The sequence below is a fragment of the Nematolebias whitei genome, chromosome 13 (genome assembly GCF_014905685.2).
Source record: "Nematolebias whitei isolate Nwh7 chromosome 13, NemWhi1, whole genome shotgun sequence".
In the NCBI taxonomy this organism is placed as follows: Eukaryota; Metazoa; Chordata; class Actinopteri; order Cyprinodontiformes; family Rivulidae; genus Nematolebias; species Nematolebias whitei.
In genome coordinates, this window is record NC_056510.1 from 32,681,123 (window position 1) to 32,699,673 (window position 18,551).

At 48.1% G+C, this 18,551-nt stretch overlaps 1 protein-coding gene across 1 annotated transcript in view; it reads right to left on the bottom strand.

The window, feature by feature from the left end:
• Nucleotides 1-10,185: 10,185 nt before the first annotated feature.
• med14 (mediator complex subunit 14) overlaps nt 10,186-18,551 on the bottom strand; it is a gene marked incomplete in the record, with an annotated part of 96,176 nt that continues 87,810 nt past the window's right edge. The window contains 7 exon segments of the mRNA XM_037686690.1: nt 10,186-10,886; nt 10,889-10,981; nt 11,414-11,626; nt 11,629-11,768; nt 11,770-12,600; nt 12,602-13,137; nt 14,331-14,536. Of these exon segments, the coding sequence (XP_037542618.1) occupies nt 10,186-10,886; nt 10,889-10,981; nt 11,414-11,626; nt 11,629-11,768; nt 11,770-12,600; nt 12,602-13,137; nt 14,331-14,536 (2,720 nt within the window).

Genomic DNA, 18,551 nt, shown 5'->3' on the forward strand with positions numbered 1-18,551 from the left:
TCAGCCCTCTGTGAGTAGTAAACAGCCATCAGTGTGCTAATGACCCATTGTTAGGCTGATGGTCCTTCTTGAGCATGTGATCAGCTGGTTTTGGTTGTCAGCAGCAAACTGGTTGATCCACTCTAAGAAGGTGCTATTTAAGAGACTGAGCTGAAAACAGCACCTCAGACTGAGGAAGTCTCTTGGATGAGAGACGAAACGTTTCTAGATTTTTTTGCTTTGTTTTGTTTTTTGTTTTTTTGAATGTCCAGAGGACCAGATTGAACTTTTTTGGACTGGTGAGTAGTGTTTTTTGCTTATATTTTGCCATTGGTTAGCGGTAGCGTTCGCGCCGCTCCTGTTTACTGGAGGCCTCCAACCGCGTGGTCGGTTGGACTGTGCTCCGAAGTTTGCTTATTACGTAGCCAGCTGAGTTCTTGGCCTTGTTTTCATTGGTAAAGGCTAGTATTTTCGCACCCTCTCCCAGTCATTTTCGCCAACCTCATTGACTGTTGGACTGAGCTAGCGGCGCTAGCCTCTCTGAGTTCTGGCCTTGTTTTAATTGGTGAAGGCAAGTGTTTGCGCCCCCTCTCCCAATTGTCCTCTTTACTAGCTGAGCTAGCGGTGCTAGCCTCTCTGACTTTTGGCCTTGTTTTAATTGGTGAAGGCAAGCGTTTGCACCCCCTCTCCCAATTGTCCTCTTTACCAGCTGAGCTAGCGGTGTTAACCTTTCTGAGTTTCTTTACCTTAATTGGTGACGGCAAGCGTGCGCGCTCCCTCTCCCAATTTTTCGCCCTAATTTTTCGTCCTGTATCTTGGACATAGCTGGCGGTGCCAGCCCTTTTGCTGGTTGCAGTTTTTTTTTTACCTTGATTGACTTGCAGTGAACTGCCTAAAGTAAGGAGCATGGACGGCTCTCACTGCTGTACTGTTTGTGGAGCCATGCTCCAGACAGATGACTGTCACGACTGGTGACCTGCCTGCCTTGGACATGACCATCTGGTGGAGGCCCTGTCAGTGAACCCCTGCATGAATTGCAGCTTCATGTCTCATGCTGTGAGGGTGGCTCGGCTGGCCCAGTTTCGCCCCGAGCTCAGCGATGACCTCCCGCCTTCTGGGTAGGAGGCTCCACCTAGGCGCTCGAAGCGCCGGACTGAGGCCGCAGTCTCTGTGGCCCCTCCTGGGAAGAGGCGAGCCAGGTCTGATATGGGCCTCTCCACGAGAGTGGAGCAGTTGTCCGCTGAATTAGCAGAGATGAAGTGCCTTTTTCAGGTACACCAACTGGGAACTGAACCAGTCGCAGCGACCAGACTCTCCTCCTCACCCATGCCTTAACTGGCTGCGGAGGAAGATGTGCTATCCTTGGCTGCCTCCGTCTCTCACTTTTTAAGTGAGGAGGAGGGGCATTCATCTCAAGTCTCAGAGACAGCTTCACTTTCTTTGTCTCCGAGCGCAGTTAGTGGGTCTGGTGACGGCTCGATGCAGAACGTCATGCGTATGGCCCTGAGACAACTGCAGATGGACGTCCCGCAACCAGAGGAGTCCACCCCTGGAAGTGCCTTCTTCAGGCGCGGACGGGCCCCTTCTTCCTTTTCTGTCCTTCCATCGGAGGAGTTCCTGAGGGAGTTGCATGGTTGCTGGCGGGACCCCAAAGTCTTTGCACACTTCTCCGCAGATGGCCGAGTGTTGGCGGCTATGCATGAGCCGGCTGCAGCAGGTTTGGATCGCATGTCGGCGATAGAACCTGCTGTTGCCTCGCTCATCGTGTCACCAGAGGAAGCTCTGCACAGTGATGTTCGGTGCCCACGAGCTCAGTCTCACGTCACGGATGAATTCCTCTGCAGAGCTTATGGCCAGACGGTGATGCCACCAGGCCGACCGTCGAATATTTCTCCCACTAGTAGCTCATTTACTGGGCTGCTCATGCCGTGGACCCAAGGGTGGTTGCCACTTTGACCCATGGTTACCAGCTACAGTTCTGGCGGCAGCCTCATATCTCACGTTGGGTCAAGATGACTGTAATCGCCGACCCGGTGAAAGCTCGAGCACTAGACTAGGAGCTTTCCGTCCTCCTGGCCAAGGGCAAAATCAAGGCAGTGGACCCTCTGCAACAACCCAGAGGCTATTACTCGACTTACTTCCTCGTGCAAAAGAGGACGGGCGGGGTTCATCCTATTTTAGATCTGAGGAGCCTCAACCAGTACCTAAGGGAGCTGCCCTTCCACGTGCTCACGACAGCAGAAGTCCTTCAAGCTGTCACAAGGGGAGAATGGTTCACGTCTATAGACCTGAACGATGCATATTTCATGTGCCTATTACGGCAGAACATTGCCGCTTTCTCAGGTTTGCCTATCGGGGTCACCTCTGGCAGTTCTGGGTACTCCCATTCGGGTTCTCTCTCTCCCTGAGGGTGTTCACTCGGTACGTGAAGGCAGCCCTCTCTCCTCTGCAGGCCTACGGAGTGAAGGTTCTGCCGTACTTAGATGATTGGCTTCTCTGCTCCCCGTCTCAGGCCTGTGCCTTTCATGATACGAACCGCCTGCTCACTCACGTGTCACAGTTGGGCCTCAATGTCAACCTGGAGAAGATCTGCCTAATCCCTTCCCAGACGATAACCTTTCTTGGGGTGGTTCTGGATTCACCCTCCATGAGAGCTCGCCTATCCGCTCAAAGGGTGGCCGGCATACTCCAGCTGATCAGTTGGTTCAGGCTGGGCAGGCAGCTCCCCTATGTTGCCTTCCTGCAACTACTCGGAAAAACTGACGTCAGTCACTCGGGTGGTACCCTTAGGCCTGCTGTCACTTCGCCCCTTGCAGAGGTGGCTCAACAGCTTTCGCCTGGATGCCAGGCTGCACAGGCATCGCAAGCTCACAGTGACGTGGTTATGTCTTCATGCCCTGACTCCATGGAGGGACAAAGATTATTTGTCCAGGGGTGTCCCCATGGGAGTGGTAGTGTGTCGCAGGGAAGTGGTCACGACAGATGCCAGCTCCATGGGATGGGGTGCTATGTGGCAAAGCAGAGTGGTTCAGGGCCGCTGGGGTCAAAAGGACCGCTCCAGGCATATAAATGTACTGGAGCTGCGCCCCTCCAGGCATATAAATGTGCTGGAGCTGCGTGCAGTGCACATTTCCACTCAAGCACTTCCTGCCTCACCTGGAAGGGGGGCATGTTCTCGTTCGGTCAGACAACACCTCTGTTGTCTACCACATCAACCACCAGGGGGGCAACAGGTCAGCACAACTTCTGAGAGTGTCCAGAGAGCTCCTGGAATGGGCCTCTCCTTGCCTGTCCACCCTGCTGGCAGCATACTTACCAGAGCGACACAATCAGGTCGCAGATTTTCTCTCCCGCCTAGGGTCTGCTCCGGGAGAGTGGTCCCGACATAGTGACATAGTGACATAGTGCTGATGATCTGGGACCGTTTTGGTCAGGCAGAGATAGACCTGTTTGCGACAGAAGAGTCGACTCAGTGTTCCCTATGGTACTCTCTTACGGGGGCATCGAGTGCTCTGGACCAGGACGCATTGGCTCATCCTTGGCCAAGGGTCCTCCTATATGCCTTTCCACCCCTTTCTCTAATTTGGTCAACCTTTCAGAGAGTCTTCGAGGAGGGCCACATGATGCTGCTGGTGGCTCCATATTGGCCAGCACGACCATGGTTCCCATTGCTACAAAGTCTATGTCAGGGCGTCCCATGGTGTCTTCCGACCAGGAGGGACTTGTTGACTCAGTTGGGGGGACTGATATGGCACCCCAATCCTCAACGTCTTCGGCTATGGGCACTGCAAGGCTAGGACAGCAGCTGACTGGAGTTTTGAGCCCCGTCAGATGCATCATTCTGGGTGCCAGAGCACCCCCTACTCGTCAGCAGTACGAAAACAGATGGCGTCTGTTTTCCCAATGGTGTTCTAATCACAACGAGGATCCAGTCTCCTGTACAGTACCCACCATTCTGGAGTTTCTCCAGTCTCTCCTTGGTAAGGGTTGCTCTCCTTCGACACTGTTAAGAACCACAATTTACTCAGTCAAATGACACTCAAGTCCTCTCATTGGTTCGTTGCATGTGGAGAAAAGACACAATTATAAGCCAGAGACCATAATATCAGAATACATACAAGGGTTTATTAAAGCTTCCAGCTGGAAGGAGATGCTTACCAAGCCAGTCACAGAAACACAGCCATCAGAAGGTTACGTCTGAGTGAGCAATTCTACACAAAGTATTTATGCTGAAGATGGCACCCAGAGATGTCACTGAACAAGTTATTGTAGTACACGTTGCTATTTCATCTCTGTCCAGCAACAGTTTGCAGCTTCCTTATATGGAGTTGTTTTTCACTAAAGAAGAGTTTCTGTTACTGAAACATTCTGCCACAAGAACAATAAATGTCCCACTCCCTGTTTTGTTGCATCAGTTGTCAGCATTCTTCCCATTTCATTCAGCAGGGAGTGGTTGCACTGTCACCAAATCAGTCCCAAAAACAGACACTTCATTGTAAGCTTAAGGAAAAGCAACAATAACTCTTTATGTTTTATCTTACATGTTATTTCAACAATTTCCCCCTTTTGGTCTCTTAAAAAAAGAGACCATTTTCTTTGATCAGCTCCCTCAATAGGTGTCCCTCTGCATGCTCTGGAAAAATCTCCCGAGGCAACTTAAAAATGGGTAGGAAAACAGCAGCATCATCTCATGCCCCAATGACAATGGCCAAAACTGGCGCAGTTGTCCACTTTTACATTCCATACAGTTAAACACACTGAAATTAAACACACTGGTTCAGATTTCAAGTACAACTGTTAAAAGAATTTTCTGAGTCTTGCTATTCTTTAAGTCAAGTAAAAGTGAGAATAACAAGTGGAATATGGCACTGTAATATCTGCTAGAGAATCACTTGTGGCGGTCAATAGCTACTAAGACTAATGGTGGATCTATCGAGATGTCCTTAGTCACGTTACACATCTGATAGGGAGGTGGTCTTATGTCACTGCTCACTTTCTCTTTTTTTTTTCTTAGATGGCCTCCCTTCTCCCCTTACAGCCATCCTCTCCACACCATTATTATGAAATATTTATTCTAGTGACTATCTAGTGTAGGTTTTTTTTTTTTTTAATAAGATAGAAAGAAAGAAAAGACAAAGTAAGACTCCAAAATATAAGAAATATACACAAAGAGAGCACACGGCAAAACACCCGGCCACTGTCTGTTCACCTGCAAAGAACATGACAAATCACAGCAACAAAATACATATGTATAAAGAACTTAAAATATTCATGGCTTTGCAGTAAGTTTCCATAAATATATATACCTATACCTAAGCCTATATACATACATACATACACATGAATATACATGAATATACATATCTATATATCTACATATAAAGCCTACATAAGCATCCCTGCTTCTATTTGTGTGTGGTTGTGAGCATGCATAAGTGTATAAGGCTTCTCTAATAGAACATTTAATAGTAACTGTGAAGCAGCAGAGACCCGACCCCCAAGACCAGAGGCAGACGAAAAAGGGGGGACCAGAGCCCAAGACCCCAGGAGGGACCCCGACCGCGGAGCCCCCAGGGCCACCCACACAGGACGAACCACTCACCCACCCCCCAGAACGGACCACAGGGGAGAACCGGAAGATCCCCACCAGCGACCACATACAGTGACCCCCCGGGGCCAACAGCGACAAACTCATAGGCCTCCGTCGGAACCCGCTGCACCGATGTAGGTCCAGGTCCGGGCACCGAGGCCCGGGCACCAAGGACTCACACCAACCAGGCCAAGGCCCGACAGGGCCAGAGGACCCAAGCCCCACCAGGCAGACACCAGGCCGAGCCGACACACGCCCAAGTGCCCAGCCCCCGACACCAAGGGCCCCAAGCGCACCGGCAGGCAAGGGCACACCCCACCAGGGGGCCGCGCAATAGGGGCGCGATGCCAAGCACCCCCAGTTGTATCAAAGAGGGGGCAGTCCGAGACTCGGCCTAACAAATACCCATTCATACACAGACACAATCACACAATCCCAACCTCAGTCTCACATTCACTCACTCAAAGACATACAATAACGATACATTTCATTCTTATTCCCGATACGCACTCTATACCCCCCAGGTCCAAGACATGTACCCGCCCTCTACAGGGGGCAACCCATGCCCAAACCCAGGAGGTAAACCCATTCATTCTCGAGCGGAGAAGAGCCAATACCCCAGACCCGGCCCAGGCCATGCCCAGCCGACAGGACACCCCCCCCCACCATGAAGAGGACACGCCACCGACCACCCCTACACACCGCCAACAACCAAGCACGTGCCCACAGCCGACCGCCCGCCAGGCCCCGGCAGCCACCCCGGCCAGCGGGCCAACCATGGCACCCAAGAGCCAAGCTCAGGGGGTCCAAACAACCCCAGGGAGAGCACAGTGCCAGCACCGCCCACGGCAACCCCCAAGATCCCGAACCCCCACATAGTCCTAGTCAACACCCGACGGCCTGCCCTTCTCCCGGACCCCACCCCCGGAATGGCAGTCAGGGAACTAGGGGGGTAGGAAGAAAAAATAAGACCCCGACACATACACCCCCGCCCCTAGATGTGCTGTTGATGTGTGTTGTTGTATAGTGCCATTAAAAAGGAAAGAAGAAGGAGCAAAGGCTGGCATGATGCCAGTTTCCCCTCCACCCCAACTCTATCCAACCCCTAGTGTCTAAATGCAACCATTGTAAGTGAGCACAGGCACAGGGGGTGAGAGTAAGGTCATTCCACCACCCATAGCCATGTGCCCACCTCAAGTTCCTATATGTAAATGTCATGAGGATGTTATGAATGAATGTCTAAGGTGTACAATAAAATTGAGTCCCAGGTGGCTATGGTCAACGAAGGATGTAAAATTGTTGCAGCACACCCGAGCCCAAACAACCCTAAATGTATGGAATTGAAATGAAGAGGGTGGAGGTGCATGGTGAGGGATGGGGAGAAATAACTGTGAGAGCAAATGCTCCCACAGGGAGTCAGCTCCCCCACTGACCCAACAGCCCCCCCCCCCCCCCCCAGCTCCCCAAGGTCCACCCAGGGATTGAGGCCAAGACACCTCTCCATCTGGACCGACCGCCAGGCCCGCTGAGCTCCAGACCAGAGAGGGACAGAGCCCCGAGGGCCGCCAGAAGCAGTACCAGCAGCCTACACACCCGAGGGCCACCAGGACCCCCACAAACTGCAGTCAGCCCGCTACCAGATGAAGCCAAACCCCACCAGGACGACCCGGCCAAGAGCGCCCGCCCAACCGCCGACAGTGCCAAGAAGCACCGGGAGCGAGCCCCCACCACAGGAAAGGGGCCAGCCAGCCGGCCATGCACAGTCCCGGGCCGCCCCCAAGGACATCCACCCCATCCCCACCCCAGAAGAAATACTACACCCACCCCTCATTCGGACATCTCTCAAAACCCATAGCACACTAGACACCTAGGCTGGGTCAAACTACCCCCTCTTAGGGGCCACTGGTCACGCCCCCAAACACCCAACTCCCCAGCCCATGAACCTACAACCCACCAGCGAGCCGAAGGCCCCCGCCCAGAACCGGGCACCAGAGCACAAGCCGGCCCAGAGCCCGGCAACCTGCCCGCCAGAGCCCAAGATCCCCGATCCCCACAGGCCCAAGCCTGGGGGCGACAAGCCACCAGAACCCCAAGCCCCCGCGCCCACCCCGAACCCATACCAGCACAGCCAGGCTACCAGATCGGTGACCCACGACCGCCGCCACAGACCACCTGAGGGCCTGCATGCAACCACCAGCAGACATCCCCCAGAACCACCCAGGCCCTCCCCAGAGGGAAAGCAGTGCCCCCCTGCCCAGGTACCCCCAAGAGCCCAGCCCCTGGCAACCCTCCCGGGGCCCCAAACCCATACACCCGCCTCCACATCAACCCCAAGGCCCCACAAGGTCAGATCCCAGACTACCCACCCTCACTATGTAACGGAGCCGATCAAAGGAGCCCACAGAGATTGATCCAATGTGTCGGCAGATGCTGTTTCAAGACTAATATGATCTAACAGAAGATTTTTATACTGAATAATGCTCCCTTTCTCGATGGTAGACATGATGAAGCGCATCATCAGAGATTGCCAGCAGGGCACACAGCAACATCCACATGAGATCACGATACCTAGAAAAGTTGCCATGGAAACTAACAAAGAAACAATTAAAGTTTTCCACTTCCCAAACACATTATTAAACCAATCATCTTAAAAGTTATTGATCCCAGAGTGTTCATGCGTAGTTTTACTCAGAGCTCTCAACCCTTCCAATGCTCTGGTCACAGATCCATCCGGTACTGTATTGTTGGGAATAAATGTACAACACATGTCCCTGAACATAGAACATACGCCCCCCTTTTCGGCCAGTAACATATCCAAGGCCATCCGGTTCTGTATGGCCATCAGAGATGTAGGCGCCAATTGCTCTGACAAGCCTTCCACAGCATCTTGTGTTAAATTAGATAATAAATTAGATAAACGCAAAACATTATAATGTATATAATTAATTCTGTCTACATTTTTATTAGGTGTCACTGGAAAGAGGGCCGATATTATAGGCAAATTCTCGAATCCTGCAGCGATTTGGTCAGCCAATTTAAATTAATCTGGAACACCCCTAGGGACTCCTATGGCATCTATGTATGTTGGGGAATTTACCGAGTAGTCAAAGGTGGACACACTTCTTTTGCGCAAAACATGACGCCTACGACGCCTAGTTAAGGTAGTGGAGAGATGTTGTTTTGATTTCACGTGTTTTATTGTGTTACCCACCATCATAAGTGGCGCTTGTAATCTAACCATGGCACATAGTCCTGTAGCCTTGTGTGGGATCCTTAACAATAACCTTCTATCTCCACAGTAATAAAAGAGTCCCCCTCTGGCCCATCTACCAATTCTATGTCCAGGAAGGGTCAAATTACACTAGGACTCGGGTAGGGATCCTAGGTTTATGGCTGCATCTGCAGTAGTAAAGTTAAAACAGACATAATCTGCTTTCAGAGGGGTGGCGGTGACAATTCTAGTCTTATTATCTATCGGGGGATAGACGCTGGCCAAAGTGGTACAATTCAAAGGGCTTGCCATTTTGGTCAGATTCAGCATACAGTTGAAACCCCAAGTGTCTGATAGATATAGAGGAACTGGTTCAGTATACAGAGTAGGCCTTCCTGCTGCACAGGCAACACAATAAGACATGTCCAGCTCTGTGGAAGTTGCAGCCATCCAGTCCAACCACAGGTTGGACTCCGGATATGCCGTTTCCACGGCTATAACATCCCTTACTGTGGATATGTCTAAATAGTGGACCCCCTCATTTACAGACAGTATAGCGGGAGCGAGGACAACATTAGAATCAGCAGTTGACTTTGAGATTTGTGATTCCTGAGGTTTTCTAATGGTGATTTTAAAAAGTCCTTTGGGGTCTTTTCCAGACATTTCTACACCCATTATTAAATAGTAGTCTGTGGAAATTTTATCTGCCCTGGGGTGAGCTGTTCATATCTAAGGTGTTTCAGCGTTAGGATGAGGGGGTTAGAAGTTTTTGGTCCTGCCCCCACCGGTGTACCTCTAATAAGGGTGACGTTCCTCTGCATTCTGCCCAGAGGGGTGTTTGAGGCATATTTGTGAGTATATGCTCCCGGGCCTGTATTCCATAACACCTGATCCCAGCCTCCACACCACGGGTTTTGAGTCAATTCTCCAGGGTGTCCTTGAAGCACGCACAAATAGACATTATATCCCCGCCATGTTGGCCCATCTCAACTCAACCACGCTACATAGGTCTATTAAGGCCACTGTGGTTTCTTCATTGTTTGCATACACTGTTAGCTTAGCCCCATATTTATCAGTTTGTTGTGTAGCAACTGCAACTGTCCCCTTGTCACCACTCACCATGAACAGGAACAGACCTATGACCAGAGCACTGCACCCACCCCACATTCCTGGAAAGGAAAACATTTCAATGATTATATTTCAACACAGCCAAGCATTTATCTAGTTATAGAAAAGAGGCAGGGTTTTTTTTGTGTGTTTTTTTTTTGTCTGTCTCTTCTTCAGTTGTAGAGAACGGTCTTCTTATCTTCTCTGTTTGAGAGGCAGTCTTATGAGGCGGGAGTTTGTTTCAAGGGGATAGTTTCCAACCCTTGTTTTAACACCCAGGGGATTGTTACACCCCCTTTCACTCCGTCACATATGGGGTGGGTGTCAGATCTCTGCCAGGTTCTTCAGCTGGGGCACACTGTGACCAATGATACCAAGTTTTCCCTTTTCCTTTCAGACGCACGGTGTGGGATGTCCTTTCCACGACCTGATGAGGGCCAGTGAACCTGGGTTCCGACCACTTTCTCTTTATGACCTTTAGCCAGACCCACGTGGCTTCTGGGGCAGTTGATGAGGAGATCTCGCTCTGAGCTCCTCCTTGGATCCTGCTCAGCTCCTCTCTGACAGTCTGCAATTGACAGAAGTAATCTTTGTGTGTAAGGTGTTGCAGATCACCTGTGAGGTCTGGTGGTCTACGTTGGGGCCCTGGGAAACACTGTCCAGTGGTCAGTTCAAATGGGGTGTATCCTGTGGTGGAGTTTACTGAACACCTGATTGACATCAGAGCAAGAGGCAGTGCATCAACCCAAGACAATTTATTCTGTGCACAGATTTTAGCCAATTTGTTTTTCAAGTTTTGATTCATTCTTTCTACCTTCCCCTGGGACTGGGGATGGTAGACAGTGCCAAACCTGTGTTTGAGGCCTAGACTGGCCTCGACCCTCTGAAGGTCCTGGTTCTTAAAGTGAGTCCCATTGTCTGTTCAAATTTTCTCAGGGAACCTGTGCCTGGGGATGTAATGGTTAATCAAACACTTCACTACTATTTTACTGTCTTCTCTGGCCAGCCTGTAAAAGCATCAACACACACTAGTAAATATTTTTTCCCTTTCACTGATGTCACCATGTCTGTGTAGTCCAGTACAATTTCTTTCCCTGGACAAGTGATTAAAGGAAACTTTCCCTGAGGTGGTGTCAAAGTCTTTTTTTGGGTTAAACTGTCCACATATTGTGCATGTTTTTACAAAATATTTCACCATGTCTGTCATGAATGGATGCCACCATTCTTTCAGGTTTTCTGTCATCTGCCTGGCGCCCACATGTCCTGTCCCATGTGCTTCCTGGAACAGTTCCTGTTTTATACCAGGAGGAAACATAATTCTGCCATCTGGACCTCTCCAGCATCCATCTTTTTCTGCACCTCCTCTGAGCCTCCAAATGTTCTTTTCCTCGGGTGCTGCCCCCTTTTGAAGTCAATGATTTTGTCTAGAGTCATCTTTTCTCTTAACTCGTCTTCTGCTGTAATAGTCATCATTAAAGGTGCACAGCCAACAGATGCTTTAGCAGCTTGATCTGCCAGCTGATTACCTTGTGCTGTGAACGAGTTGCTATTGTCATGTCCTTTACATTTAATCACTGCCACCCGTGTGGGTAGCAGGAGGGCTTCTGCCAACTCTTTCATTTCTGTCTCATGTTTAATGGTTTTTCCTCCTGCTGTTAAAAACCCTGCTCTCAGCCACTGGCACAATTCCACATGCAGGGCCCCTGCAGCATACGCTGAATCTGTATATACATTCATTTCCTGTCCTTCTCCTTCGTCAGTGCCTCAATTACAGCTATGACTTCTGCTCTTTGTGCTGATTGAGCTCCCTTTAGCTGTTCTGCTTTGACCACTGAATATCCTGTTTCTATCATTTCCACCACTGCATAACCTGCTTTTAGTCCCTCTGTCTGTCCTGTAACAACAACCATCTGTAAACAGTTGTCTCACCTGTGGTCCCTCGAGGGGACTTGTTTCCAAGTCTGGCCTCACCTTCTCCAGTGTGGACGCCAGCTCCTCACACTGGTGTGGCTCCCCTTCTGTGATGCCGTCTGCCATGTTTATTCCTTCATGTGTGAATGTGATATTCGGAGCTTCCAATATTTTTGAAAGTCTGTGTTGTCTGAGAGTAGTCATGGTAAAACATTGGGAATTCACATATGCCACCACACTATGTGTTGTTAGCACCTAGAGTGCATGTCCCATGACTACATGTGCTGTTTTTTTAATTAGTTTAGCAATGCTAGCAGCATGTTGTGTGCACAGTGGATGTCTTATTTCCATGTTGTCCATCATTATAGAAAGGTACAGTAGTACTTTTCTGTCTCCCCCTTTTTTCTGGAACAAAACTCCATTTACTGCCAGTTTTGTTACAGAAACATCCAGAAAAAAAGGGTAACTGTGGTCAGGGAGAGTCAATTCAGCAGCAGATGCCATAACCTGTTTAAGTTTAATAAAAACTTTTTCAGCTTCTTGTGTCCATATGAGAAGATTGTTTAAGTTTCTCATACCTTGTTCTTTGGCCAAGTTCCTCAGGGGTTGTGTCAGGTCAGTGTAGGCCGGGATGTATCCTCGACTGTAGCCAGTATGGCCCAGGAAGGAGAGCATGTCTTTCACCCTTAATGGTTTTGGGTGTGCTAGGATGCTCTGCTTGTGTGCTGAGGACATGCTGGTTGTTCCTGAGGAGATTACACGGCCCAGGAAGGAAACTTGTTTCCTAGCAATTTGTAACTTACAAAAACCCATGGCTGTGAAGATGGTTTAACACCAAGCGTGTACCTTCCACACAAAGCTCTGAAGTTGGGGCAGCTAGCAGCATGTCATCCACATACTGTATAAGTGTGGTGTTTCTGGGAAGAGGATAAGTCTGCAACACATCTTTAAGAACCTGATTAAAAATACCTGGCGACAGGGCAAACCCTCATGGCAGGCGGGTGTATCTCCATTGCTGACCTTCATAAGTAAAGGAAAACAAGTCTCAACAGCTTTCTGCAAGGGGCAGACAGAAGTACGCATTAGCAAGGTCAATACAGGTGTACCATTGGTGTGATGGATCCAATGTGGAAATGGCTACATATGGGTTTGGAACAGGGACAGTGGGGGTCTTTAATATAGCATTAATGGCTCTGAGATCATGGGCCATGCGATATTTCCCTGTCCCTTTCTTCTCGACCAGTAAGATAGGTGTATTCCATGATGAGGCAGAAGGTTCTAATACACCTGCCTCTATTAAACCTTCAATTGTGTCTGCTATCCCTTCCTCAGCTTTAGGCTTGTGAGGATATTGAGAAATCCAGATGGGAGTGTCAGTGATTACTTGGAAGGAAATAGGCGTACCTCAAGTACAGCCAACATCAGTGGGGGCAGTGGCCCACAAAGTATCAGGGAGGAAGTTCAACATATTTGCAGCTGTGTGATGATCAGTCCTCTCTCTGCCATGGTGTCTGGTCAGTAACTCATGTTCTAATACAACCTGTTCAGTGGTTTCAATATTTATCTTATATGTGTCAAGAGTCTTTGAATAGTACAGACCTGGTGCTGCAGTCTGGACCCAATCGGCGGCCCCCAGGGAGCATTTAACCATGCCTCCCAGCTCTTTATCTTGATGCTCAGGATGGAGAGAGAGAGAAATGTGAGGAACAGCTTCACCTGACACCTTATACCATCCTGTCTGTTCATGCGTTAAACTTACTGCTGCTGCGACACCTTCGGGAGCCACATAAATGTTAACAATTTGAACTGGCCAGGTCTTACCTTCTAATTTGGTAGAGAAGTCTTCTTGATACCAGTCTGTGTGGTCCCGGTCATAGAAGAGAGTGACGTGTGGCAAATCAGGAGGGGAGACATAGGGTCTCAGACTCAGGATCCAGGGATTCCATGACTGAAAGATTTTGAGGAGGCTGGAGGAGTCTGTAGTGAGAAGTCCCCAGTAGATATCAGCATATTCTGCAGTCAGAGGTTGTAACAGGTATTGTCCTTCAGAAAACAGTTCACCACATTGTAATGAGGAACCATCAGGGAATGCGACCTTCACCCCATCCGGGCTGCAGAACATGCTTGCTCCCATCTTTATTAATAAGTCTCGACCCATCAGGTTAACCGGGGTTGATGGAGAGCACACAAATGCATGTTTCAGTTTTTGCCGTCCCACCTGGAATGGTAGTGGCACAGTTAAAGGCAGACGCTGCTCAATCCCTGAGAACCCCATTAATGACACAGTCTTTTCAGACAAACTGTGGGCTGGTGCTTCTGTTATGGTTGAATATGTGGCACCTGTGTCCACCAGAAAGTTGGTGCAGTTTTCTCCCACCTTGGCTGGCAGCATGGGGTCTGCTGTACACATGCTGCATGGGAGGTCCTCAGGGGCGTGTCAGTAGATGCCAGCGGGTGGGTAGTCCTCCCACTGGAGGTACTGACCACCAGTTGTCAGAGCTGGCACTGCACCAGGATTGTGTGGCATCATACCTGGTTGTCCAGCCAGAGGAGGTCCTTGATGTGCGGGAGGGCCTCTGCAGTCTCTGGCCCAATGTCCAGTTCCTCCACAGTTGAAGCAGATGTCTGATTGATTGCCTGATCTGCCATATCCGCCCCTTCCCCTTTGGCCTCGACCCATGCCTCTCCCTCTCTGACCAGCAGAACGCCATCCACCGCCACGACCAAAACCAGCAGACCTGTAAGTGTTTGGATAGGTGGGAGGGTAGGGAAAATAGGGAGGATAAGGAGGAGGAGGAGGAAGACTCCACCCCCCCAGATATAGGTTAATAGGCGTCACAGGAGGCCCTGCTGCCAGCTGTGGATCAACTGGTGGAACAGCAGCTGCAAGCATAACATGTTCAGATTTTTCTTTTTTTATATATATTTTTTGTCTTGCTTCCTGTAATTGTAATTTAAGTAGCTGGTTTTCTAAGTCTGTTGTTTCTGCAGCCTTCTTCTTTGTTCCTTCCTATGCTTTCTGTAAGTGGTGTATCAGGTGTCTTTCCAATTTGGCATAATCACACCCTGGCGGATCAGGGTTATGCCTCATCACCTCAACTACCGACAGTGGGAACCCCCTGTAATACTGCTTCTCTAAACAGTTCTGTGAGATTGGAGGATGCCTCCTTGGGGTTTACAGTAGTGTGCCTCAAACATTTTTCTGCTGCTTGTGTGATGTAATCTTTAGGGTGGATCTGTGGATCCCATTCAAATTTAGGTATAACTGCTGGTGTAGACAAGGGAAACTGTTTGCGTATCGCCCTTCCAAGAGGTGTTATGACCCGTACCAGTTCAACATCATTCTTTAATTTACTTGTTCTAACAGTAAGTTCAAGCTCCCATGCTACAGAGGGCATGACACATTGCCCCAGGATGGCCCTGAAGTCCCCTAGAGCCAACGTCATACCACTAGTCAAACTGCTCAATTCAGAGAGCCAAAGTCTGCCTCCTGCAGAAATACTGGGTAGTTTATCAACCAAAGCGTCTCTATCTCCCAAGGGGAATGGAACATATTTCTGTCACCCTCCAGAGGTTTGTAAGAGGGGCAACATCAATCCTCTCTCTCTCTCTGTTGTTGTGCCCGGTTTCGGGTGAGGATGTGATAATCCCCGTTCTCCTAAAGGTCTCTGTGAGAGCCATACTGCTCCCTTTGCCCTCTTTGATGCTCAGCTTCCAACCTGAAAAGCTCATTTTCAATTTGTTCATCTTCAATTTCCCTGTAATTATCTTGCTCTTCATCCACAGGTACCCAGTGCCCTCTAGCAGTCATGTATACCCGGACCATACGTTGTGCCGCAGGGGGAGGTATTATTTCCCCGCCTTCTACTTCGGTTTTAGCTGCAGTTTTCATTTGTTCTTTAATTTTATCTATTTCTTTCATGGTTAATTGTATTTTTTTTGCAACTCTCTCTGATCCATTTCTGAAGTAGCATGTTCTGCAATCAGCGTTAGGTGGTATGGTATAAATGGTATGGTATAAAGTTTATTCATTTTAAAAAAGTACAAAACAATTCCATAACAATATAAAAAAAAGATACAAGAGATTTAAAATGAAAGGCAGCAGAAAGAAGAAAAAATCTTATTATATCTGCCCCTTTTTTCAAGAAATTAGTTCAATCATAATAATTTTCAAGTAACAGAACAAAATGAATAACTCTTTCTAATTTTTCTAATTCTAATACAACACACACACTAAGCTACTTCATATATACTTTTTTAACAATTCAGCTTTGATTTTTTTCTTAAATGTACACATTGACTTGGCATTTTTCACATCACTCTCTAGACCATTCCACAATCCAATTCCTTGGATTGAGGTAGACCTTCCCTTCAGACTAGTTCTGAATTGTGGTTTGACAAATATCTCTATCCCCTTAAGATTATAACAACTTTGTCTTTTAACAAAATTTATTTGGATATTTAATGGTAATGTTATTTTGAGCCCTATACATAACTGATAAAATACTATAATCTACCAAATCATGGAACTTCAATAACTTCAGTTGATAAAATAATGTGCTTGATGGGTGACTGTAATGCTTTCTGGTGATAATTCTTATAACACCTCCAGTGAGGTGTGCTTCCTTTGAAGGCGTGGCAGGCTTCTTTATCGGGTGGCTGAGTGAAGCTGTGCTGTTTAAATGGATTTGTGTCAGTAAGAATCAATGGGTATGTTTACATGGACATAAGTAACCGGATCAAATGGCCGGTCGGAATAAAAGTGTGTCATGTAAACACTCCGTTCGGGTTATTTTTTGTGTATTCGGCGCGATCCGTTATAATTTGTGATCAGAACAAAACGGGTGGTTTACGCCGATCTGAAACCCGATCGGTGCGCATATAAACGCTTGATCTGTTTGTTTTTATCTGATGGTGAAAAACTGACCTGACTGCATGTGCAACTTTGCCATTTCCGCCTGGCTAACGCTAATAATATTAGCATGTCAGGGAAGTAAAACTGGTCGGTGAGCGACACAACATTTCTACTAGAAACTTTTAAAGAGCTCAAAATGATTTCTATTACCTGTAGCTCAGTCAGGGAGTGCAATAACGTCTCCACCATCATTAAAACCTGTCGCGGGTCCATTTTGGGTGCTCAAGTTTGTTTACGTTCACCAGGAAGTAGAACTTCTTCTTCGGTGTTTTTTTTAAGGAGAGTTTACCACTCTGCGCATGTCAGTACTGCTGTTCAGAACAAAGCCCGCTGCATGTAAACGTTCATCATGAACAGATTGTGCCCATGTAAACAATACATTTGAATTATTCAAACAGAACACATTTCAATCCGGTCAAAGAATTCTGCACATGTAAACATAGCTAATGAGCCTTGTGAAAGCTCCAGTATTGGGTACAGCCCCTGAGGAGGAGGTATCAGGGCTGTGGGGGAAGGGATTACCTGCCCTGGATATGAGGGCGGAGTTCCCTTCATTTGTTGTGTGGAGGAGCTGGTGCTCACTTCCAGAGTGTCTGCCTTAAGCGTGTGTCTAATCCCCTGCCATGACACTATCTGTTTTCCCCACCTTTTCACTGCTTTTTCTGCCTTCTCTCTCATTCCTGTGTTTTCTTCTAGTCAAACCCCTGCTTCTTGTTCTTTCTCCATATGTTCTGTCACACGCTGTTTGTGTTTTTTAACCTGTTTTAACAAAAAAACACCCAAGGGTTTACATGTAGTCAGTGGAACCTCCTGCTCTAAAACTGCTTGGAGCAAATGCTCCCTCAGTCGGTTGGTCTGCTTTTTATTTAAGTCGTCATGGTCCTCGTCGTATTTTACCAGACCGTCTATCTGTGCTTTTAATGTCATCCATCGTCCGGAACCCCAGCCACTGTTATCTATCGATCAAATTCACCTTCCATGGTCTATTGCTCGTCACTATATATGTACTATAGTATTTTTGTTTTCAAAGGTCTTAGTCAAATAGCGTTGTTGAAAAAAGTCAGAGACATTTAGTCGTGTTTACAAATGAGCAGAGTATACTTTACTTTATAGTATTTCACTTCAAAGTTTCTTCAACTCAGTTGCAGCCAGACGCAGCCTTTCATTCCTCTCATCACACACAGACACACACACAAATCGCCAGCGCATGCAACCATTCCTCAGATCTCCACTGAGAGAACGTTTGCATTAAATTCAATCAAATTTTAGCAATACAACAACCGGTCACAACAATGCAAAATCTTAATTTCCAATGCTCGCCATCACCATCTAAGTATCTTTGGCAGCTCTTTCAGCCTGTGTCAACATAGATCTTAGTATCTTCACAGCTCTTTTTTAATGAGGTCCCAGACCTTCACTTTTTATAACTTTAATAAATGTGCCCGAGTCTTGCTATATTTGGGGCAGCCAATCCTCCCCAGGAACGCTCAGTTTAACCTAGCTGGCTCTTCCTGCGTCCAGAAAGAGGGGGGTTGCCAAACCTGGCTGATTGAGGTCCCAGACCTCGTCGAGTCACACTGAGGTCCCAGACCTCTGACACGGTCCCCGACCTGTCACTTCAAACTATTAAAACCATATTACTCATGGTCTACTGGCTGAAAAATATTTTGAGAAGTAAAGAAGTCCAGCACAATAAACTAAATAATGGAGAAAATTCTCCTTACCTCAAGCCGGCTTGTGTGATTGGGCTGTTCATCCTTCTCCGTGATCAATTCTTTTTACCAACCATCCTTCTCCACATCCGGGTCATGGCACCAATTGTTAAGAACCACAATTTA